Here is a 25,413-nt window from a genome sequence, read left to right as displayed (position 1 = left end):
CATAGCACCATGTCTCATCACCTGTAATGATTTTGTTGAAAAAAATGTGGATCAACTTTCAATGTGTCCTTCATTTCAAGACAGGCTTTAATGCGACGATCCCTTTGATCTCCAGTAATTTTGCTGCCTCTCTTCGCATTCCCAAATTGATGGTCAAGATGCACTGAATTGAGCTCCAGGTCAACCCGGACAAGTTCTCGAGTTGCTCGATTGTCCTGCGTTGATCTTCGCTGATGAGATCACGGATTTTGTCGATGTTGTCTTCACTTTGAGCAGTTGAAGGTCGACTGGATCAGGGCTGATCTTCAACCACCATTGCTCCCTTTTTAAACTGAGAAAACCATTCGTACACTTGTGTTTTACTAAGAGCATGGTCTTTGTAGGCTTTCCGAATAACCGCAACAGTTTCTGCTGCGTTCTTGCCGAGCACGAAACAAAACTTCACTGCAGAACGTTGTTCGTAAGAACTAGCCATTTCCTCGTGTCACATCTGCACTGTACACACACTCCAAGAACTGCCAAAGAAACCACACTCCTCACTGTTGGGTGACGCCGCATTGCAGAATGACTCAGCAGAGCTCCTACTACAACCCTCTGGCAGCGCAACCTGCTACTACAGGTACACGATGTGCAGCATTACGAATCCGGTTACTTTTGGGTACCCCTCGTACCTTGCATTTTGAAGAGAAACTCTGAAAGTCGATTTGAGAGCCATGAGTGACGTGGCAGATGTCAATATGGTAATCAAATTCTTGCCATACCTATGCCAGCATGACATCATCGACTGTGGCACTCGCTTCCCGTATTCTCTCATGGACTCCTGCTACATCACGTAGTAAAGGCGGTACATACACCAGATCTTTAATGTGTCCCCACAGAAAAAAGTCACACGGAGTGAGATCTGGTAATTGGGAAGGCCATTTCATGAAACAGTTATCCCCTTCTGTAGCACAGTTGATCCATCGATGTGGCAGCTCCATGTTCAGATGTAAACTTCAAGATGTAACTGGGGTAGAGTCCCATCCTGCTGAAACATGAATGGAGAGACCGATTGCATTTGAGGCATCAGCCACTGTTGCAACATGTCCAAGTAGGAATATCCTCTGACAGTGCTCTCGGCAAAGAAGAACGGCCCGTACAGTTTTCAATGTGACAAGGCACAACAAAAATTTACCTTTGGGGAATCACACTCAAATTCAATGTATTCATGTGGATGTTTTGTATCCCACATTTGACAATTATGATTGTTCACTTTCCCATTAGTGTGAAAAATGGCTTCGTCGCTAAAAATGAAGTAATCAACAATGCCATCCCCATCCTCATTCAATTGGTGCAACTGTGAACAAAACTCAAAACGCTTGTCTTTGTCGTTGTCACTGAGCTTCTGCACTAGCTCCAATTTCAATGGTTTCATACACAGCTTCTGTCGCAAGACTTTCCACACTGTCATTGGAGCCATTTCGAGTTCACGGGATGCACAACACACCAATTTCTTTGGACTCCTTTATGAATGTCTCTCATATCGCTCCACATTCACTTCACTCACACTGGGACGTCCGCTTCTCTTTGCCGGGCACAAGCACCCCTTTGTAACGAATTTGTTGCGCCAGTGGTAAATGGTCTTCCTTGTTGATGGCTTCTTACTGTACTTCGTTCTAAATATCTGTCAAACAGCTGTAGCACACTTGTTTCTGTTGAACTCCAACACACAGAAAGCTTCCTCACCATGTTTGCAACTAACGCTGACTATCGGCAAATTACCAAACTACGCTGTAGCAGTATACATGAAAAAAACTTTCAGGGTTTCTCTTCAAAATGACATATGTATGACATCTGTACAATGTTTGGTTCTTGTGCAATATATAATTGAAAGTGTTCCCGGACTCTATCTACACCCTGTATATAACAAGCTTCACATCAGCATAACAAAGGAAATTAATAACATACAGGTATACAAAAGGAACTAAAAACATTCCTCAGAGAAAAAACTTATTATAAAATGAATGAATTCCTAGAGTAATAAGGCATCCTTTTGAGTAAAAATAGAGGAAAGAAAATTGTAATGTTATGAATACAAAATTGTGTACTTCTAACATAAATTACTGATAAAACATAAATTTATTTATATCATAGGTTAAAATGTATACTACAATTTATTCTCCACTATTAAGCACTCACGTTAAGTTACTCGTGTGATGAAGATAAAAAATTTGTATTTTAATTTAAATCATAATGACAAAATGTAAATTTCATTACTTCATTGTGGCACTGGGATAAAAATGTGTACTTTCACTCATTCTGCTATTTTAAGCATTCACATGAAGTTGTACCAGTAAAATGCAGGTTTTAATATTATCCGCAATCAATAGTTCATAGAAAATACTTATTTGTATGATATTTCAAGTGCTCACATAATTTTGTATTATTTCACTTGACTTGTCCTATATTACTAGTACACCCTGCGTACAATATGTGATCAACAGGGCCAAATAAAAAATCAAACCACCATTCGCAATATTTTCTCACGATCTGATGTCACATTAATTGAAAGCCATTTTTCTGTTACAAAGTACTGCATAATCTTCATTCTACAGCCTTTGACAGATTTTGCCATCAGCAGACATTTGCGTGTGCACCATGCTTTGTTGTTGTACACTGTGCATTTCCTTTGCAACTAAAGTTTGTGTGTGTGTGTGTGTGTGTGTGTGTGTGTGTGTGTGTGTTTTTTTCACTGCAGCAGTATTATTCCGCAATAACAGGCTAACGTACAATTCTTTGTTAGAGTATCAGTTATCACCAGTTAAACATCACAAAACTTTAACTGAAAACCAAACCAATGAAAAATTCCCATGGTTTTCCTGGATTTTTCCCAGATGAAAAGATTCCCGCATTTTCCCCATATTCCTGGTTTGTCCCTGGGCATACACAACTGTATTTGTTGTGCAGCAGTAGGAATCACTGCTTCTTCATAATCACTCATAATGAACAATAAGAGAGTAAAATAATCACTCTGCACTCAACATTATGACTGAAATGAAGCGTAATTGTTAAGGACACAACACAATCTGCAGAGACAGAAAGACAAAAAGTCAATGACTCTCAACTGGTTGTGAGTTACACGGTTCACTTTGGCTCACTACAGTGCATCTGACCTTGACCCACCTTTATTAATACTCCAAACTTTAATAACCAAAAGAATTCACAATCTAACAGCATATATGAGTTTTACTTTTCAACGTAGTTCCAGATTTTTTTGGGAAAACTGAGTAAATCACTTACTAAGAAACAAGAGTTATTTTCATTCTAGTCACATGAGATTACTGAACACTGCCTACTCTGCACAAATAAGCAAGATGGCATGCTCTCACGGAAACATGCTCTCTGGGTCACTGCTTTAGGAAATTTTGACCAAATGCTCACTCCAACTGTTAAATTACAATTAACAATAATTTTCGAAAAGGAGGTACACAAATACACACTACTTAACAAACAAAACATTAATTTTTAAATTATTTTATTTTGTGTTTCTTGTACACAGACACGTCTCATTCATGAAAGGTATACTTATTAAAAATACATTACAACTGTTTTGACAGGACGTGCCATCACGTGAAGTGCAACCAACTGTTTGACAATTATGATTGTATGAAAATAAAAATATTGAACAATTGTGGATAATTTTGTTTTTGAATTACCAATAAGATATGAAAACACAAAATGTTAACATTAAAGCTAAGAAATAAATTATGAACACATTTGGAAGAGTAACAAATTACCAAGGCTTGTGCCATCATATTTATTGTCAACATATAAATATTCCCCGATTTAAAAAAAATGCTTCAAACAAAACAATGAAACACATTTCAAACAAGGGGGTAAATCACATTTACAATAAAAGCAGTAAACTGCATTTAAACAAAAATGTATAGTATTGGTCTGAAAACTAAAACAGTATTCAAAAGAAATGGAAATCATCTAACAATCAATCTGTAAAATTATGAATACTTTAACACACTTTACAGTTCACATACTGAGATACTGATGTAGCCCATGTCATTGGTATCATATGAGCAATATTGGAACTTTGCACACACATACACACACAACATTATTAGTTTCAACCAATCATCTCATATCTTAGAGTACAAAAATGAAGCAGCCTGCTTAAACACCCTGTATGTGTGAAAGTTATGTGTGGTCAACTACATGGGATTTATAATTAACTACATGGTAATCATGTACAGTTACATGGTGTTTAAAACTAACATCATACTAATCATGCATGGTCACCTACATAGGATTAATAACTAACAACATGAGGGAGAGAGAGAATTTCAAGACTATGGACACTTGTAACATGACTTTAAAAGGACAAAACAACAACATGCATAAATTGTGAGAAGGCACAGAGGGGACTGATTTTGTCAACTATCCAGACAAGAAGAAAATTTCTGTAAGCAGTGGATACATATATATTTGCCAAACCATAAAATGTTTTTACAATATAAACTGCTTTGTTGTCACTGTAGAAACATTCATGACTTAACAAAAATGTATACAAAGTCTATTTCACTGCCACAGCCATTACAGTTTCATAACATTACAAGTTTCTACCAGTCATTGGGCATCATCTTACTTTAATAAATTAAGCAGCATTATCTTCAGCTTTATCCTGCAAGTACATGTCATGGTATGGCAACATGGCCCTTTTCCACTGCTTGCAGATTTTTTTCTTCTTGTCTGGAATGACACCCCTCTTTCCTACTGGCACAGTAACATTTTGACTGGCCATAATCTGGGGACTGGTTACATCTTTTATCATGCATGCCATGATCAAGTGTCCTTTTCTTACATCAACTAACAGTTTCAGTATTTGTCATGTTAGTTTTAAATTCCATGGAATTGACAATTCTAAGTTTTTAAGTATACTGCTTCATTTATCATCATCTCAAGATGGATGATAACACGTAGAAATCAGTAATGTCATGAAATTATACAGATATAGTCAAGCAAATAAACTTATATTGTCAATTAAATAAAACTTCACACAAACTATAACCTACAGATATCTTCACCATACCAAGATGACACGTTTGTCAATATTGTAAACATCATACAATTGTGCCCTTCAAATTCTGTCCTTCAGCATTAAGGTAGGTACGAAATTGCCTGACCTGGTGAAACTCGCTCCTCTAGTCAAATAAACATGTTTTCTTCTAACACCCAGGTCCTTTAACTCTCGTGTAAACGTGTTTGGGCTACACATTTTGACTTTCTTAACTTTTTTACTTTCAGGCAAAGCCACATCTGTAGGTACAACAGCATGTGTTCTAAAATTCTGTAAGTTTGCAGAACCTGAACGAAAGAAGTCTGCACAACCTGGAGGAAAGAAGTCTGCAGAACCTGAACGAAAGAAGTCTGCAGAACCTGAACGAAAGAAGTCTGCAGCACCTGGAGGAAAGAAGTCTGCAGAACCTGAACGAAAGAAGTCTGCAGCACCTGGAGGAAAGAAGTCTGCAGAACCTGGAGAAAATGATATTGGCCTGTCTATACGGAATGGTGACTGACGCATGTTATCTATTTGAACAGAGAATGGCAAATCGTTGACATTATTGTGAGAAACCATCGTTGATGTTTCTGAATATTTTGACAGACTTCTCCGGTTTTTAGCACCTCGTGTATAGTGACAAGTCATCATTGATGTTTCTGTATATGTTGACAGACTTGTCTGGTTTTTAGCACCTTGTGTACGTTTCAAACCTCTGACATCACTTTTCTTTTTTAAACAAATAGTTCCAGAGGCTGAGCCACTCTGGCTGTCAGAAGAAATAGTTTTCTTCATACATTTTCCTTTTACCTTACACCCACCTATCAATTTTCTGTTACAATTATCTGTCTTCTTTGGAGCACATGACTGTGCTGCTTCTTGTTCCCACAAAGGACATCCAGGAACTGATATATCAGTTTTGGACTGTAAGCAGTTTTGATCAAACTGAACCACCTGCAAGAAAATTTAACAGAAATTACATTAATGCATTGACCAAACTGATGATTTTATGCACTGCCCTGTCTGCATAGCTAACTGCTCAGAGCCAAGAATGGTAATAACTTAAAAAAAGAGATTAGATACATTAAATTTAAGAAAGTGGTAAGACTGAACCAACATCCTAAAAAAGTAAGTATTTGTATGTGAAAATCCGAATGACGTGGAGGGATAGGAGGAACAAAATGGCAAAAAATGGTATTCTCATGATATACTCTTATTACTGTCACAGGAGACTGTGTCTTCACTTCAAGTCCTTAGACACTACATAGATTTGAAGTAGTGCATTTAAAGATAGTATGCAATAATGGTGAATTCTAATTATGCTAGTGACATTCCGTTTTGATTTCTAGTAGGTCAAGTCAAACACCACCTTATTTAATTATGAGTTTACTCTGTTTAACAATATTTTTGAACAAAATCACATTAACAAACATGCTTTCCAGAAATTCCCACTTGGACAAATATTGCCACTGACTCTGGTGAAACAATCACAATGGGGAGACAACTACTGAAAGAGTTTTTTAATGAACCCACATTCAAGGGAAAGTTCACTTTTGAGGAATAAATGAGAAACAATTTACAAATTAAAACCCATATTAGATTAAATTGTTGCTTTTATTTTCAATCAGGTGAAGCTAAATAACTTAAATAAATTGCAGAAATTTGCAGTCAATTATTTTGGTCGACAACACACACCATTAAATTCGATAACCGGTTTCGATTGTTCACACAACCAACCTCACATCAGAAAGAACAAGCAGAAACAGAAAACTGCTTCAGGTAAAACTGACTTAAACAGTCTTCAGAAATATATATACTTCAATGTAAAGCAACATACAAAAAGTAACAACACATATATCATGATAAACACACTGTGTCAACGAATACAGTAAGGTTAGAACGCATTGTCTGGATATCTTGATATTACCATAAGAAAGGAAAAGCAACTATCAGATGAACATGAACTATAATCAATTTTACCGCATTACAAAAATAGGGAAGTAATGAACATTCTCATATAACAGACAACTTCAATAAAGTGTTGTAAACACCAACGAGATGAAAAAGAGTGTGTACCTAAAACTATAGGTCTCCAAGAAACAAATAATTTCATTATCATTAATGAAATAAATCAGTATAGGAGGTACAAATTGAGATAAACGGAGTACATTAATAATAAGAAAGAAAGAAACGTACCATGCTTATTAAAACCCCACTTCAATATAAAATTTTTACACTTTTTCGTCATGAAACGTAACTTATAAAAACCAAGAAGATGAAATACATACGCATGCAACGTAGAACAAACTTTTTTGAGACCAATTCAAATCCATAAACAGACTGATAGCTGTAAAGGTCAACCAAGAATTGCCAGAGAAGCCAGCAGGTTGCACACAATCATGTAGTTACAAAACTTATAAAACAGAAGACATATAATTACAGTAATGAGGGATAAAGGTGGGGATTAAGAACTAGTATAAAAGAAAAACATATAATGTTGAAATTGTAGTGATTAAGTCACGACCACCAAGAGACAACTGTTGCTACAGAATGCAATATATTTAACTATTGTTAAAAGCCAAGGAGCATAATATTGTCACGTAGAAGGAGGTGTAATTAGATGAATGACGAACACTAACTTCACTTAAAGGAGGTTTATTCAGCACTTGCACATACAAGAGCATGGAGTGAACTGCCTCCAGCCAGAACACAAATGGTATATACACAGTTACAGAACATTCCAGTACAATGATTCTTGACTTCTGTGGATACTTCTTGAATGTACTCGAACCGAATTAAGAAATTAAAATTTTTCAGTTCAGGTGAGTTTTGAACTCTCGGCACTCCATACAACAGTCTATTATCATATCCGCCACACTACAGTGACTGTACTACTCAGTTTCTTGTGACAATGCTCCCTCCTTAAGAGAACAACATCCCAGTGTTACGTCCTCCTAGTCCGGGAACGAGTCATCGGTCCTGCATACTCCAACTCCTGATGACTGATGTTTGTCCTGGCAGTGATCTTCTTAGAACTTCCTTTGCCGCTACGCTCTTCATCAGTTTTCCACTTGTTGGCTGTCGCTGGAGCTTCGAATTTACCCTGAGTTGCAGGATCCTTAAAGGGCATCATTCAAAGGACTTGGACCGTATCTCTGATCTTTCGTCATCTTGTGTTGGGATCAAAAACTTCAACTTCATAAGTAACATCAGACAACTGTCTTACAGCCTTATAAGGTCCAAAGCAGTGCCTGAGGAGCTTCTCAGAGAGACCAACCTCCCGTACAGGAGTGAAGATCCAAACGAGGTCAACAGGCTGGTAGACAACAGGGCAGTGGCTCGCGTCATACCTTCAGTGATAGTTTTCTTGACCCTGCAGCATGCAGAGTCAAGCTAACTGCCGAGCTTCCTCAGCTCTGGTTAACACCTGGCCGACATATTCATCGTCCACACTATCAGGATGTAATGGAAACACAGTGTCCATAGTCGTCGTCGCCTCACACCCATGCACCAGGACAAATGGCATAAATCCTGTGGTGTCTTGTTTGGCAGTATTGTAGGATAACGTCATGAAAGGTAGTATGCCGGCCAAGGTCTTATTAAGGCATTCAGTAAGCCTGTTAGTTTACGGATGGTAGGCAGTCGTCATGTGATGAATAATGTTGCACCAACTGTTTATCTCTGTCACAAGATTTGATTGAAAAACTTTTCCTCGGTCCATAATTAACGACCTTGCGGCATCGTGTTTTATTACAATGTCTTCCACGATGAATTTGGCTACCTTGAACACTTCGGCTGTTTTCACGGCTTTTGTAATGGCATAGCATGTCAGATAATCAGTGCAAACAATAATCCATTTATTGCCCCTACCAGGCATTGGAAATCATCCGAGGAGGTCAATCCGAACACACTGGAAAGGCATTTTGGCTGGTGGAATTGGTATGAGTCGGCCAAGTGGTTTCTGAGGAACTGCCTTTCTCCTCTGGCACCCTTGGCAATGTGACACATAATAACAAACACACCTAAATAAACCTGGCCAGAAAAATCTCTTATTGATCCTATCAAATGTCTTAATAAATCCTAAATGTCCGGCCTCATGTGTGTCATGAAATTTCTGTAGAACATCTAAGTGCATGTGTTTAGGAATCACTGGTAGCCACCTCTTTCCAAATGGATCAAAGTTTTTCTTGCAAATTAATCCATTAACTATCTTAAATTGTTCTTTCACATCCTCTGACCGATTTAAGGCAAGCATAATTGGAGATATCTTGGTGTCCTCCTCCTGCTCACCAAAGAGATCATGGAGTGCAGCGAGGCAGTCACTATCTTCAGCAAAGTCCTGATTGTCCTGCACAGGGTTTCTTGAGAGACAGTCGGCATCTTGTTGTTTTCTTCCACTTTTGTACACTATGGTAATGTCATACTCTTGAAGACGTAGTGCCCACCTGGCGAGTCATCCTGTTGGATTCTTAAGACTTGTCGACCAACAAAGTGAATGATGGTATGTAATAACTGTGAATGGCCTTCCACAGAGATACAGTCGTAATTTGCATATGGCCCAGATCACAGCAAAACATTCTCTTTCTGTAGTTGAGTAGTTTCTCTCGACTTTTGTAAGTGTCCGAGTAGCATAGGCTATAACCTTCTCTTTTTCACCCGAAATTTGCAATTTGCACCAGAACAGCACCGATCCCATACCCACTGGCATCTGTGTGTGGTTCTGTAGGTGCTCTCTCATCATACAGACCACGTACAGGGTCTGTCGTCAGAGCTTTTTGCAGGACATTGAAAGAATGCACCACCCCAGATAAAGCTAGCATTTGCTTTTAACAACCCTTGGAGTGGCCTGGCTTTGATACAAAAGTCTTTGATAAAACGATGGTAATAAGAACATAATCCAAGGAAGCTTCTCACATCTCTAATACTTTTAGGAACAGTAAATTCCGTTATAGATCTCACCTTTTCTGGGTCTAGCCGCACACCTTCATTTCACACAAAGTGTCCAATTATTTTGATTTCTTTTGCTCCAAAGAGACACTTTCTTGGATTAAGTTTCAGTCCGCATTGTTGGAGACACTTAAGAATGGCCCTCAGTCTTTTTATGTGTTCATCAAATGTCTCTGAGAACACTATAATGTCATCTAAATAACTAAGACACATCGTCCACTTCAGATGACGAAGATTATCCATAATCCATTCAAAAGTTGCTAGTGCATTACACAAACCAAACGGCATTACCTTAAACTCCTACAGGCCGACAGGGGTGATGAACGCAGTTTTCTCACAATCAGCCTCACAATCGAAAGATTTGCCAGTATCCTGAGTACATGTCCATGGTTGAGAAAAAGTTAGCCCCCTTCAGACAATCTAGTGTGTCGTCAATTCATGGAAGATGGTAAACGTCCTTTTTAGTTATCTTATTAAGTAATCAACACGAAAGTGCCAACAGCCATCCTTCTTTTGACGAGAACCACTGGTGACGACCATGGGCTCTGTGAAGGCTGAGTGATGTCATTCTTCATCATTTTCTCTACCTCGTCATGAATTATTCGACGTTCCATTGCTGACACATGGTATGCTCTCTTAGCTTATTGGTTGATGGTCTCCAGTGCTTCACTATCGGTTTGTCTTAGTTGCTCCTCACCTGTGGATTGAAGCATTCACAGAACTCTTGAAGAATGGCATGTTGCTTGTTCTGTTATTCCTTAGTGAGATCTGGTGATATTCGAGCTAGAAGATCTTGTCTCGTAGTGGTAGCGTCAATTTCACCCACAGACTCGGCATCAGAGGTTTCTATGACGCTCGGCTGTTCTGCAATTAACAGATCAGCGTTTGCTATGCACATGCATCTTGGAAGAATCTGCGGTTCTTGGCAACAGGTAACTATCCACAATTCACTGAATCTGTTCTTAACGGGACGACAGAGGCTGGGATGACCAAGTTATTATTCAGCGGTGTGCTTCTCTTAGATTCCACTACAAGATCCATGGGTTGATGCATGGCATGACACATGACAGTTACGTTTCTAGCGTTGACTGCAGGAATGATCACTTCATCCAGCACACACAGTCTACATACTCGGATGCGCATCTTCCTGTCAACAGTATCTCACCTCATCTAGCACAATCTTAGAGCGACCACAATCTGTAATTGCCTGAAAAGCTTGCAAAAAGTCCCATCCAAGAATGACGTCATGATGATGAATTCTAAGGACTGTGTGTGGTCACTTATACCCACACAAATGACACATCTTCCTGTAGGTTTTACATACTTCCCATTAACCATCTTCAGCAGAGATGTTTTGTTGTCTAGCCCCAAGTGCCTCATTTGAAGATGCCGAAATTACAATATTAACAAATGAAGAGAGAGAATGATTGGATAAAAACACTGAAGCCCGAGCTGTTGGGGATAAACAAAGGAAAGCAGAAGTAAAGAATGATGATAATCTGATTTTCCTGGAATGTAGAAGGGAGGATGAGACAGAAATGGGGGAAATTAAAAGGATCACTTCTGGAACCGAGGATAAGGAAAGTTAGGTGATATTGGGGGGGGGGGGGGGGGCAGACAAATATTTCTTTGGGATATTTTCAGTAATGGAAGTACAGACTAAGAGTAACTTTGACAACATAGTTTGTGATCTCAATGGACATGTAAATTCGATTTCTGTTGTAAATGAGGTTAGGAGCCAAGTTATGACAAATGGTCAGAAAAGAGAAAGTTGAGAAAGAATAGTGCTAGCATAAAAAGAAAAAGACTGAAATGAGGGGCCTATGTTTCAGAGAGATTCAAATATTTGATGGAACTTACCACACAATTTTAGATGTGTACTTATTTGAGGATAGACAGAGTGAAGTAATGAAAGTCTGTCAGGTGTATCCAGGAAATTGTGGAAGATCTGAGGAAAGTGTGAAAGAACACAGTGAGAAAGTAATTAGCACACACTGAAACATTCAGACAATGCATGGAATGGAAGTGACTTTTCTGAAGTGTTGGTAGGGAAAATGCCTTATCAGAATAGATGTGGGTTGGTAGATCAGAACTATAGATTACAGAATTTCTTGATCAGCTGTGACAAAGCAGACCTCAGGGTGTCTTTAGTGAATATGTGCAGTAGCATGCATAGAGCCCCTAGCTTTTGCAGTGCTGTTTCTTTCTTTAGTTTTCTGCACTGCTTCCTACTCTTCAACTATTGAACTACCCAGATTAAGTATCAGGTAGTTATAACTTGATTTGACAATATTCCCAAAGTAAATGTTTGTGAACAGCTTCACGCAGGAAATTTGAGAGTATTGATAAAAGGCAATGCTGGTATAGTAGCTTGGCAAGAAAAAAACTGGTCTGGGCTATGTAGTTTGAACAGTAATAACAAATAACCTAGAGTGTTTTGTTGTTGTGTAATAATGATTGAAGATGGGAAGGAATTAGTAATGCATAACATGTATTTGTAGTACAGTAACTGAGAAGTTTGATTACTTTGCTGATGTAAATGAATGAGAGAAAATGAAGTAATAGCTGGATGACGTCAGGAACTCTGATGGGCAACGTTTAGCAAAGGTTTTACGCAATCAGTAATTGTTAGTGATGAAATGGATACAGTAATATTAGAAATGATGGTGGTAGGAACATGAGATAAAGAGAAACAGAGAATAAAAAAACAAGAACATAGGAAGGGTAGAAAATATTATAAAACAAAAGTGCTAAAAACCTGTCATAATGTTATCATAATGTGCGAATGGAATTCAGTAAAAAAGGGGGGGGGGGGGGGAGGTGTAAATAATGTGAGAATATGTTACGAGGGACCAGCAACTGTCCATCATTATCGAAGGAGCTTCAGTTAAAATGAAAAAAGATGCACAGCAATAACAAATTTCAGCAGGATAAGAATTGGAGAATCTAAATAAGACAGAGTTTTGTAAATTTGCTCATTAATAAATACAATTCCTCACTGTATCCAGAAAAGGCGAACTGAAGTGTAGATAGTGCGCAATTTTATTCTTGGATCATAAGTTTGTACTTTTGCATTATTATTATTATTATTATTATTATTTTATTTTTATTTTTTAATCTATTAGATCCAAATGAGGGAATAACACTCTAAAAGATAGCAGTAGAGAGGGACTTAAGTTATGTTGTAAATAGAATTTGTAAGTGTCTGCCAATCTTCAATTGACTGCATAGGTTAATAATAAGAGATAGACTGAGCAATTACTTGCATCATAAGGCGAAGCAGCAAGCATAAAGGCCACAGCACCACTAGGTAGAGATATGAATGTGTAGAAGCAGGAACTTTGTGTGAGAGGAGTTGAGAAAACAGAAACTAACATGCAAGGACTGAAAACAATAAGAGCCAAAAAGCAATGCTATCTTAAATTATTATGTTTTGTTTTAGGTCAATGTAGGATAGATGAAGTTTGTTCTTTCACAGACTGTGTCGTGTTATTTGTATTATTGGTGGAATAATTTTGGAATTTAGGAGAAATGAAATGTTATTCTTCTGTTTGATTATGGCAATGACAATCTGTCTTTAATTTTGTATATGCTCAATGCATATGCATGATTACATGTGGTATACAAACAACATAATTCATTTGTGCCTGAGACATTATACCATGAGAGATTCGAGAGAATATCACATATAAACTGGGGCACATGTGAAGATAACACTACAGTACAATATAGCTTTTCTCCTGTGCTTTCTTTCCTTTGATTTATTATAGAATATATTTTAACTTCGTTTCCTTGTGCAACTTTGTTTTTGTTTGCACCACAGAGTTGATATGGATGGAATTGCTATTTTCATTTTTTTGGTACTGCGTGTTCAAACATTTATTAACATGTTATTCAAAATTATTTTCCATTGTCAGCATAAGGTGAAGTTCTACTTTCATATATGATTGTGAATTGTTCTACTGGGTGTAATTACAAGTGAGATGCATTGAGCTGTAGAAACATATCAATATGTCGATAAAGAAAAACAAAGAGAGTGGAGAGTGGGGGGTTGATTTGGAAGAGGAGACCAAACTGCAAAGTCATCGGTCTCATCGGGTTTGGGAAGGAAGTCAGCCGTGCCCTTTCAAAGGAACCATCCCGTCATTTGCCTGAAGCGATTTAGGGAAATCATGGAAAACATAAATCAGGACGGCCAGATGCGGGATTGAACCATCATTCTTCAGAATGCAAGTCCAGTGTGCTAACCACTGCGCCACCTCGCTCGGTAGAGTGTGGAGAGAGAGAACAGAAGGTGATTTTCCGGCCTGTGTGAACAGAAGTGCTATGTCCCTGGCCAATGTTTTACAACTTGTATCATGTTGATACACATTTTGTAATCAATATATATTGTGGACAAAGAAACTGATATCCAAACATGTCCATTGCTTCTCATTCTGAACTGATACACAGCACATTAATCTTAAAACTATGACATGCATATCTCAACACCACATGACTGCTGTACGTGCAAGCGTGGAAGGCCTCTCTTCAGCTTCCTGCAGGGGGCACTACGAACAGTTATTTTGTCCAACTGTGAGTGGTTCTCTGCAGATGCATAATCCTGCCTGTAATGCCGATAAATTTCAGTACCACCATGCACGTATTACCAGTCACATTTTGCAGGTGTGATGACAGCAACTACTACTACCTGATGATAGTGAACAGTTGCTTCAATAAAATAGTGTGGGATTTGCACAATGTTATCTAGCAGCAAATCCAAGAAGTGTATTTGTCACTGTTTACACAGTTAAAGTCATGTGGTAATAACTTGTGTTAATATCAAAGGATTGTGCCACTAAACGTTGTATAATGCTGCCAATATACAAACTGCATAGTTTGTTGCCAATTAGAAAATAGTTGGTATTATTTAACACTGCTGATTTGTATTAGGAAGGATGGCCATTGTACTTGACAGTGTATGCTAACAAATGCTAGAAGTGTGAAAAAGGTAAAGTGTTTGACATGGTGCTCCATTGCGGTCTGTTAATGAAGGTACGAGCATACAGAATAAGTTTACAGATATGTGAGTGGCTTGCAGACTTCTTAAATAATAGAACCCACAGTATGTTGGCTCGATGATGAGTGTTCATCGGAGACAAGGGTATCGTCAGGAGTGCCCCCGGGAAATGTGATAGGACCGCTGATGTTCTCTACATACATAAACGATTTGGCAGGCATGATGGGCAGCAATCTGTGGTTGTTTGGTGATGATGCCATGGTATACAGTAAGTTGTCAAAGTTGAGTGACTGCAGTAAGATAGAAAATGAATTAGACAAAATTTCCAGTTGGTGTGATGTATAGCAGCTAGTCCTAAATGTGGAAAAATGTAAGTTGCTGCAGATGAGTAGGAAGATCAAACCAGTAATGTTCAGATACAGTATTACTAGTGTCCTGCTTGACACAGTCATGTTGTTTAGACATCTGGATGTAATGTTGCAAAGCAATAAGAGATGGAACAAGCATGTGAGAAGTGTGGTAGGGAAGGCAAATGGTCGGTTTTTGGTTTACTGCAAGAATTTTAGGAAAGAGTGGTTCACCTGTAAAGGAGGTTGCATATAGAACGCTAGTGTGAGCTGTTCTCGAGTACTGTTTGAGTGTTTGGTATCTGTGCCAGATCGGATTGATGGAAGACATCACAGCAATTCTGAGGTGGGCTGCTAGATTTGTTACCGGTAGGTTCAAACAACACGTAAGTATTGCGAAGATGCTTCGGGAACTCAAATGGGAATCCCAGGAGTGAAGGCGACATTCTTTTCGAGACACACTATTGAGAAAATTTAGGGCACCGGCATTTGAAGCCGATCGTCAAACGATTCTACTGCCACCAATATACATTATGTGTAAGTGCCCGAAGATAAGAGAGGAGAAATTACAGCTCATGTGAAGGCAGACAGTAATTTTTCCCTCACTCTATTTGTAAGTGGAACAGGAAAGAAAATGATTAGAATTCTTTCCTGAAGTCATTTACTAAGCATTTCTAAAGTTGCAGCAATAACATTATTTGAGACTAATTTTTGATGTTGTTCATACTTTAGGACGTGTATTCAAAATTTCCATAGTTATATTGTACACAGTCTTCATCAGCTAAAACTACTGAAAGGTGCTTTCACACGTCTTCTCTATCAAGAGACTGTCACCAAAAACGTACCCCAATTTATCTAGTCTTCAGTAAGTTTTAGGCCAACAAGGGAATCAACAACTCCTTAACTGATCCACTCCACTAACATTTCAATAATGTGTTAGAACAGATAGTACACAAGCTGAAGGAGAATATGAAATTGGCAATTCAGTCAGCATGCACAGAGAATGCTTTCACATTTATTTATTTATTTATTTTTAGTACTTTTGAGCCATACTGATCACAGAGAAGAGTATAGTGGAGCAACTGCAGGGCATAGTACTAGAGATTCTCCTCCATTTCTTCTGTCCTCCACTAAGGATCCTCCTCCTTTCCTTCAGATCTCAACAACTTAAGCAGACACCAACACACTGCCAGTTCCACATTGACACTACTGTCAGGCACAGACATCCAAATGGCAACAAGGATGGGTGCCTGAAATGGTCACTGAAACTCAGGGTTGAAACCTGTACCACATGGGAGCAGATGCCTACAAGAGTCAGTGTTACTAGATTAACTTTAGCCCAAGCAACACCCTGCCCATATAGCCTCCACATCTGTACCACATACACCAATCCTACCACTTATATCACCCTAGACAACCAACAAGGAGCCTGCAAGCATCAACATGCCTTTGTCCCCATGCACTACCTCCCAGCACCACACCTACAGCCAGCAGTAGTAACTCCAGCACGCGCTGAGCATCCATTCTGGCAGTTTTCTTTCTGACACACCTCTTTCTATAAGGTAGAGATAATTAGGAAGTGGTCACTGGATTGGGGATTGACCACCACCTCCCACTAACGAAATCTGTGAGGGGCAAGAGAGCAAATTGCTAAATTATTGGCAAAGAATCACTCTGCCACTGTCAGTCTGCCACTGTACTACAATGTGTCACTTTTCCCGCATTAAAGTGGCATGTATTCTCCAAATGTAAGATCGTCACTCACTCTAGTGTGGGCAAGTGAGGCTCATAGCACATTATCCACTTCTACACACACTGCTTGACAAAAAAGTGAAGCACCCAGAAGGTGAGAAGAAAACAAAATGAAACTTCACAAGTTCATAAGTTATTTCAGTGACTACAAAATCAAGTCAAGTTTACTACGAACTTGGCAGTATGAACGCACTTGGCAGTACGAGATTGCACTTCTTTTGGCCAGGGTGCATGCACTAATTCAGACGGGAAGGGTGTCATCAGGCTGATGTATCCTCTCCTGGGGCACACTGATACGCAACTATTGTAACTAATTCTTGATATCGTACATACTGGGACTGTGGCGAAGTTGACATCCAACCTGGTCCAACATGTCCTATATAAGACAGATCTGGGAATATTACTGGTCACGGAAGTACCTCAATATCACACAGAAAGTTCATAGTCACACAAACCATGTGTGGATGAGCAATGTCTGATGGAAAAAGGCACCACGATACTGTCACACGAGAGGTAACACACGAGGATGCAACATGTCCACGATGTACCGTTGTGCTGCCAGAGTACCCTCAATCACTATCAGCCATGACCTGAAGTCATACCTGATGGTTTCCCACACTCAAATGACAGAATGACACAGCTGTGCCTCTGCAAAACACTAAAGAACTGGGCCTCTCCCTAGATCACCACAATAATCACAGGCAATGGTCATCTGGGGTAGCGCAGAACTTCAACTCATTGCTGAACACGCCGAGATGCCATTTATCATCAGTCCATGCTTCTTGATATTGCCAGCACTCCCAAATCAGCTGTTTGCGTCACGATTTTAATGGCAGCCTATGCACTGAATAGTAATTTCCTAGCCCAACTGCTGCTGGTTTCCCACCAAGGGTGCAGGATGACACAAAATGCTGTAGGGAGTTCAATATGATATGAGCAGTGCTAATGCACTCTGGTAGCTCTTTTACCTGTCAAAAAGAAAAACTCTTAATGATTTACAAACCAGCTGATGATGTGTATGAAGATACATCGACGTCCAACAATGATCTGGGGACTTCACTCTTTTTTTTCCAGGTAATGTATTTTCTCTGCCAGTTACAATACAGTGGATGGCAAAGGGTTCTTGGTACCAATATTCCATCAGAATATTGTGAGATAGTAATATGACTATATAGCCTTCATGTGCACCTTAACTATTAAAAGAAAGTACTATGAAAGATATATGAAGGATGTAATAGAAACGTTACAGAATCTACTTTGGGTACCAGTACTTTAAATGTATTCAGAAGTGTTTCAGGAGACCAATCTCACCTTTCTTATAAGGATCCCCATTTTAGTTTCCTGGTCCTCCATTCTATTTTCTTATGGTCTATACCAAACTGCTAAAATCTTTTGAGCGACTTTCTGAATTTCTCATTACTTGATACAGACTACAAACACTGGAGCAGTACCTAGAATAGAATGCACTTGAATCCTTCATATAGCTTCCTTTAAATCTTCCCTATAACGGATTTCAGCTCTTTGTAGAACTTCATAGCATTTTGCACCATTACCTACAATTATATAGAAGATGTGGGAGAATCTAGACCTTTAACATTAATCTTGTAATCCAGTATTATCATGTTTACTCTCTTTGTCATTGACACTTCCTCACATACTCTAAAATCTCCCACACGGAGAAACATAGTTGAGAGAAACAAATGGTGCACACCTATATGGAATAGTACAAGTACTGCAGTAACAACTGCTTGTAATATGGTAGGTACAATGTTCAGTGAGGAATGATGCGCACCACTGAGAAACACTGCCACCTCCCACTCGTTTTTTCTTGTGGAAGTAATTAGTTTCATAAAACAAAATCACTGGAATGATTAAACATCATTGGCAGTCACACTTCAAGAATTAAATGTCTTTTTGAGTTCTACACGAACATGTATCACTGCTGCTTGTAGCTTTGATTCATCCACACAAACTTGAAAGTCATTCAAATTTCACTGCCTTATTGTAGTACAATTTTTTTTCTATCACTGAGGCTTTTCCTTTTACTTTCACTCTACAGTACAATGGCGAGCATGCAGCATGATGATGAAACTTGTCACTCACAACATGACATCTGTATTGTAAGCTTAGCAGGTTTTATTCGATACAGATTGAGTATGTTCTGTTACAAACTGGAAATTTTCCTGAACAGTAAACACATGCTAGCTTCCCTCAGAGAAACAGCACTGATTGTGGAAAAACTATTTAGGTTAAACACACCTCCATAACCAGCATCTTGCGAACAATAGATGCAGGTTAAAGGTAGATTCCATCTTCCTAGATTCCTGAAAGGCGTTCAACATAGTACCACAAGATTGGCTACTAACCAAGATAATACCACAGAAAGTCTCTTCAAAAATATGTGATTCACCCACAGAATATTCCACTAAGAGAGCCCAGTGTGTTACACTGGATGGCAAATGTTCCACAGAAACAAAAGTAATAATAGGTGTGCCACAAGCTAGCATAATAAAATCTCTAATGTTCTCAAGACACACGTGATCTATTATATATGATCAGTACTGTTATAAGATTGATTGCTGATTATGTTGCTGCATATTAGGAAGTATTATCAATAGACGGACGTAAGAAATTATATAAAGTCTGGGACAAAATTCCTACTTTGTGTAATGAATCTGCAGCTCTCTTTAAATGTAAATAAATGTACAGGAAGTGAACAAAAACATGGAAACACCAAAACCACAACTCATTAACAAGTCTAATATGGTGCTGGAAAACCAAAGGCATACAAAACACCTTCCAGTTTTGGAAGAGATAAATACAGGTCCTGTATGGTGGGCATCTTACCCTTCTTTCTGAAAAATAGTGGCATTTTCAGGTAATGATGATTGAGGTGTGTAACGTTCATGCACACTTCTCTCCAAAGTAGACACCAAAGGCACAAAAATATTGAGATCTGGTGACTGAGATTTCTAGCGGAGATGTGACAATTCATCCCCGTGCTCATAAAATCAGTCTTGGCCGATGCAAGCTGTGCAAACAGAGATCCTGTCGTCTTTGAATACAGCATTGGGGAGCAAACGTGTTACCATGGGACCTGATCAGCCAAAATGATCACATAATCCTTGGTGGTAATGCAACCTTGCAGAGTACCCATGGGGTCAATGGAATACCATGATATGCCTGCCCAAATTGTTTCACTCTTGTGCCTTAAGCTCTGCCAGTAGTTGTAAATGGTGTGAAGCAAGAGTCATCCAATCAAATGACTCTGTTCCATTGCTCCACAGTCCAGGTTTTATAGCTTCGGCACAAGTGTTCCTGTTACGGGCATTTACATCACTGATGTACTTTTGAATCCCAGTTTGCCCTGCAATTCCCAGCTTATGGAGCTCCCTTCATGTTTTTATGCTGACGGGGTTCATGTGTGCGATATTCAATTTTGCAGTGACTTTTTCAGCTGTCATCCTCCTATTTTTTTGTTTTTTGCCACAATCCTCTTCAATGGCCATCTGCCATTATCACTCAAAACACACTTTCACCTGCATTGTGATTTAGCAGATGATATTTATCTTCTTTTCCTCTCTGTAATATAAATCTTCAGCATGGTGCCTCGTGAAACACCAAACGCTTCAGCTCCCTTGGTTATGGAAGCATCCACTGTACAAGTAATAACAATTTGCCCAGGTACGAAGTCACTTAGCTCTGACATAATTCATAGTCAAACATGAAAGTGCAACCCGCAGGTTTGGACAGCTTCTGCATTTATGTTCAAGTATGCATTTCTCGTGGTGTTTTCACATTTTTGACCAATCCATACATGATAATGTCTATAACAAAGTTAAAGAAACTGACAGTATCTTATTAAAAGACTGGTGGTGAACATCCTGAGCACGTCACATCATATTAGTATTTATAGTAACACTAACAAGCAATGTGAAATGGGACGATCACGGAAAATTAACATTCAAGAAGGCGAATGGAAGACATTTTTGCCATATAGATTCTGGGAAGATGCAAGACCTCCCAGTGACTCCAAATGCCTTAGGTCCACCTCAAAACCTGAAGGCACCTCCCCAATTGTCCCATTGCAGCTGGGTACAAGAACGCCACAGAACAAACCTCTGCCTTTGCTGACCAACACCTCCTAACTACTGTCCGTAACTTCCCATTCTACATTCAAGATACTGCTCACTTCGCCTTCGTCCCCCATGCGCACAGCCTTGTGGCGACATAACACTATCTTTTCCAATATGCTCCTGATATCAAACCTACCACTTCTTTCCTAATCCTCCTAACCAAGCACCTCCTGACTCACAATTACTTCACTTTTACAGGTCAAATCTATAAACAAATGCACGATACTGCCATGGGTACTCGCATGGCACCATCCAATGCCAACTTATTGATTGGCCACCTGGAGCAATCCTTCCCATACAGTCAACACCTAAAGTTTCTTGTAGTGTTCAAATCCATTGACGACATTTTCATGATCTGGACTCTTGACAGTGACACCCTTATTTCTTTCCCCTGTAACATCAACAACTACTCCCAAATCTTGTTCACCTGTTGCTTCTCAACTCAATGCACCACTGTCCTACACGTTGCCTCCACCTCTCAGATGGCTACATAAATACACCTGCTTATATCAAGTGCACCAACCATCAACAGTACTTCCACTTGGACAGCTGCCACTTGTTCCACATCCAAATATCTCTTTCTTACAGCCTCATCACATCTGCAGTGGAAAGCAGGAACTGTTGAAATATGCTGATAACCTTGCCGGAGCTTTTATTAACAGAAAATATCTTATCCAGCTCATTCATAAACAGATCTTCTGGGCTATCTACTCTTCTGATGCCAGTAAACCTGTTAACCAGCCACCAACCACAACTTCTCTGATTACTCAGTATTACCCTGGCATTGCAAAGCTCAACCACGTCCTTCACCAGGGCATCAAATACCTTTTGTCCTACCCACATCACCCTACCCTCAACTTCTATATCTACATACAAACTCTGCAAGCCAATGCATTGTGCATGACAGAGGGTACCCTGTACCCCTTTTGTCATTTCATTTCCTTTCCTTTCCTATTCCACTCAAAATAGAATGAGGGGAAAATGACTGTTTATATGCCTCAGTACATGCCCTAATTCTTATCTTCATGGTCCTTACACGAAATGTATATTGGTGGCAGTAGAGCCATTTTGCAGTCAACTTCAAATGCCAGTTCTCTAAATTTTCTCAATAGTTTTTCATGAAAAGAATGTTGTCTCCCTCCACAGGGTTTCCCATTTGTGTTCATGATGAATCCCCGTAACACTCGTGTTGACAGAACCTAATGGTGACAAATCTATCAGTATATCATTAAATTTCTTCAGTGTCTTCCTTTAATCCAACCTGGATGGGGGTCCCAAACATTTGAGTAATACTCAAGAATGGGTCACACAAGTGTTCTATACACAGTCTTGTTTACAGACAAACTACACTTTCATAAAATTCTCCCAGTAAATTGAAGTTGATCATTTGTCTTCCTTACAATCGACCTTACATGCTCTTTCCATTTCATGTCACTTGCGGCATTATGACTAGATGTTTAATCAACAAGACTTGTCAAGCAGCATACTACCAACACTGTATTCGAACATTAGGGGAGTGTTTTTGTACTCCTATGCCTTAACTTGCATTTTTCTACATTTAGGGCAAGCTGCCATTCATCACACCAACTAGGACCTATGTCTAAGTCACACTGTATTCCTATACAATAACTCACTGAAGACATCTTCCCATTTACCACATCATCAGCAAACAGCTGCATATACTCCTCACCCTGTCCATCAAATCATTATGTATATACCGACATACGGAATAAGAGTGGTCCGACCAGACTTCCTTGGTGCATTTCTGACGATACCCTTGCCTCTGATGAACACCCGCTTTCAAGGACAATGTACTAGGTTGTATTATTTAAGAAGTCTTCAAGTCACTCACATACCGGGGAACATATTCTGTATGATCATACATTCGTTAACAGTCTGCAGTGGGACAATGTGTCAAATGCTTTCCAGAAATTCACGCATATGGAATCTGCCTGTTGCCCTCCATCCATGCTTTGCAGGATGTTGTGCGAGAAAAGGGCAAGCTATGCTTCACATGTGTGATGCTTTCTATTAAGGCTATTCATCTGTAATTTTGTTGGGCTATTCTTTTACCCTTCTTATATACAGGAGTCACCTGTGCTTTTTTCCACTCAGTCGGAACTTTGTGCTGGGCGAGAGATTTGTGATAAATGCAAGCTAAGTAAGGGTCCAATGCTGTAGAATGCTCTCTGTACCACCAAATTGGGATTTCATCCAGACCTGACACCTTATTTGTGTTCAACTCTTTCAGTTGCTATTTTATGCCAGGTATGCCTAGTACTGTGTCCTCCATATGAGAGTGTAGGCGACAGTCAAGAGATGGTACGTTTGTATGGTTATCCTGCAGGAATGATTTCTTAAGTGCGAGATTTAAAATTTCAGCTTTCTGTTTGCTGTTTTTATTGCCACACCATACAGATCAATGAGTGTTTAAACAGAGGCCTTTGACCTGCTTAGCAATTTTATGTAGGACCAGTCTTTTCTCAGGTTCTCGGCAATATCTTTTGCTAAGGTATGATCGTGGTAGCTGTTGTATGCTTTGTGCATTGATCTTTGGCTGGCACACTAATTACCACTAATTTTTGCCTGTTGTCATTTGTGTGTTCTTCTCTGAACTGAGACTTCTAGTCACTGCTTTCTCAGCTTTTCCTGAACTTTGTTATTAAACCAAGGTGGGTCTTTACCATCCTTACTCCACTTACTCAGCACATATTTCTCTATTGTATGATTAACAATCGATTGAAACTTTGCCATCATATTGCAACTAAATGACATCCATTCATTGTCTAAGTGGGACGATAACAACTACTTATCTGCTCTTTCTAGCAAAACTACTTTCCTAGCCTTCTGAATGGTTTTAGTAAGTGTTGGTGCTGTCATGACATCATGATCACTAATCCTTGTCTCTATAGTGTGTCCACGAAGAATGGTCAATATTCAGGGGTATGACAATATAGGCTTTAAAATGCACAACTTATGAGCTATGAGCATCACTTTGTCTTCAATATCGTGAAACAAATCTCTTCTACTGCGCTTTCCATATTTTGAGAGGAGGTAGCATGGACCAAAACAAGAAAAAATTGTGTAGTAAACATGCACTAAATTGCATACCTTAATAGCTACGAGCACTTCTTCAACAGAAATGTGTGTTCCACATTAAGAATATGAATGACTGCTCATAGCTCTTAAAGTATGCATTTTAAAGCCCAATTTTTCTAGCCTTCTTTCCTTCGAATGAGCCTTCCTGTCATATTCCTGAATACTGACCATTCCTGCTGGGACACCCTGTATACTGACACTGCAGATAAGGTCAGGTCTATTCGTTGCTATAGGGCCTAAAGTATTTCCAGTGTGTGTGGGAAGTCAAACTACCTCCTGATGACAGTTTTGGGAAACCTACATTTAAAAGCACTTTCCAAGGCTTCCTGTCCGTACAGCATGCAATAAATCCACAGATGTCCCAGTATATAACCGGATAAAGCCACTTCCAACTAATATTGCATAATCTGGGTATTTCTGCACTACAGAACATAGTCTTTCTTTGAATGATTCTAAATCTGTCAGAGAGGAATTGGCACAGTTAGGTACAATTTCGACCTCGATACACACAATATTTTCATCAACTGCAATGCCCCCCAACCCCCCTCCCCCATACACACACTCTTCCCCACCCATGGCGTCTAATCTTTCAATCCACGCTTTGCTAAATTTTTCAGAGCTTTCTAATTTTGGTCTCAGCCAGCTCTCGGTTCTGAGAATAATTTCAGTGTAACAACTTTTCTGAGGGCAATCCATCACTATTCCAATCCTGCTCCCCCTGGGTCATTTCCTTGAGTGGTCAGCCCAGGTGCAAGACCTGTCCTCTACACCCACCCACTACTTCCTACCGCAATCCAGTCACAGGACTTTCCTACCCAATAAATGGCAGGGCCATGTGCAAAAGCAACCATGTTATATGCTGATGAGCCAAAGCTTTAAGATCACTTACTTAAAAGCATGTTGGTCCACCTAATTCAGCAGTGATTCTGCATGCCACGGATTTTACAAGTACTTAATAGGTTTCCAGGGGTTTGTAGCACCAGATGCCTCTGCACAAGTCACACACTTCTCATAATTTATGGGCAGTTAGTTTGTGGGTGTGGAGCTGGCACCCGATAGCATCCCTGTTTGGTTTCATTGGATTCA

The 25,413-nt window shown here is 39.3% G+C and overlaps 1 protein-coding gene across 1 annotated transcript in view; it reads right to left on the bottom strand.

The window, feature by feature from the left end:
* Positions 1-3,497: 3,497 nt before the first annotated feature.
* Positions 3,498-25,413, bottom strand: part of LOC126298797 (uncharacterized) — a 193,537-nt gene continuing 171,621 nt past the window's right edge. Inside the window, exon 11 of the mRNA XM_049990261.1 lies at positions 3,498-6,001. Within this exon, the coding sequence (XP_049846218.1) occupies positions 5,129-6,001 (873 nt within the window). The 3' untranslated portion in view covers positions 3,498-5,128. The remainder of the gene's footprint in view (positions 6,002-25,413) is intronic.

The sequence above is a fragment of the Schistocerca gregaria genome, chromosome X, assembly GCF_023897955.1.
Source record: "Schistocerca gregaria isolate iqSchGreg1 chromosome X, iqSchGreg1.2, whole genome shotgun sequence".
Taxonomy (NCBI): Eukaryota; Metazoa; Arthropoda; class Insecta; order Orthoptera; family Acrididae; genus Schistocerca; species Schistocerca gregaria.
This window is presented reverse-complemented; position numbering and strand designations above follow the sequence as displayed.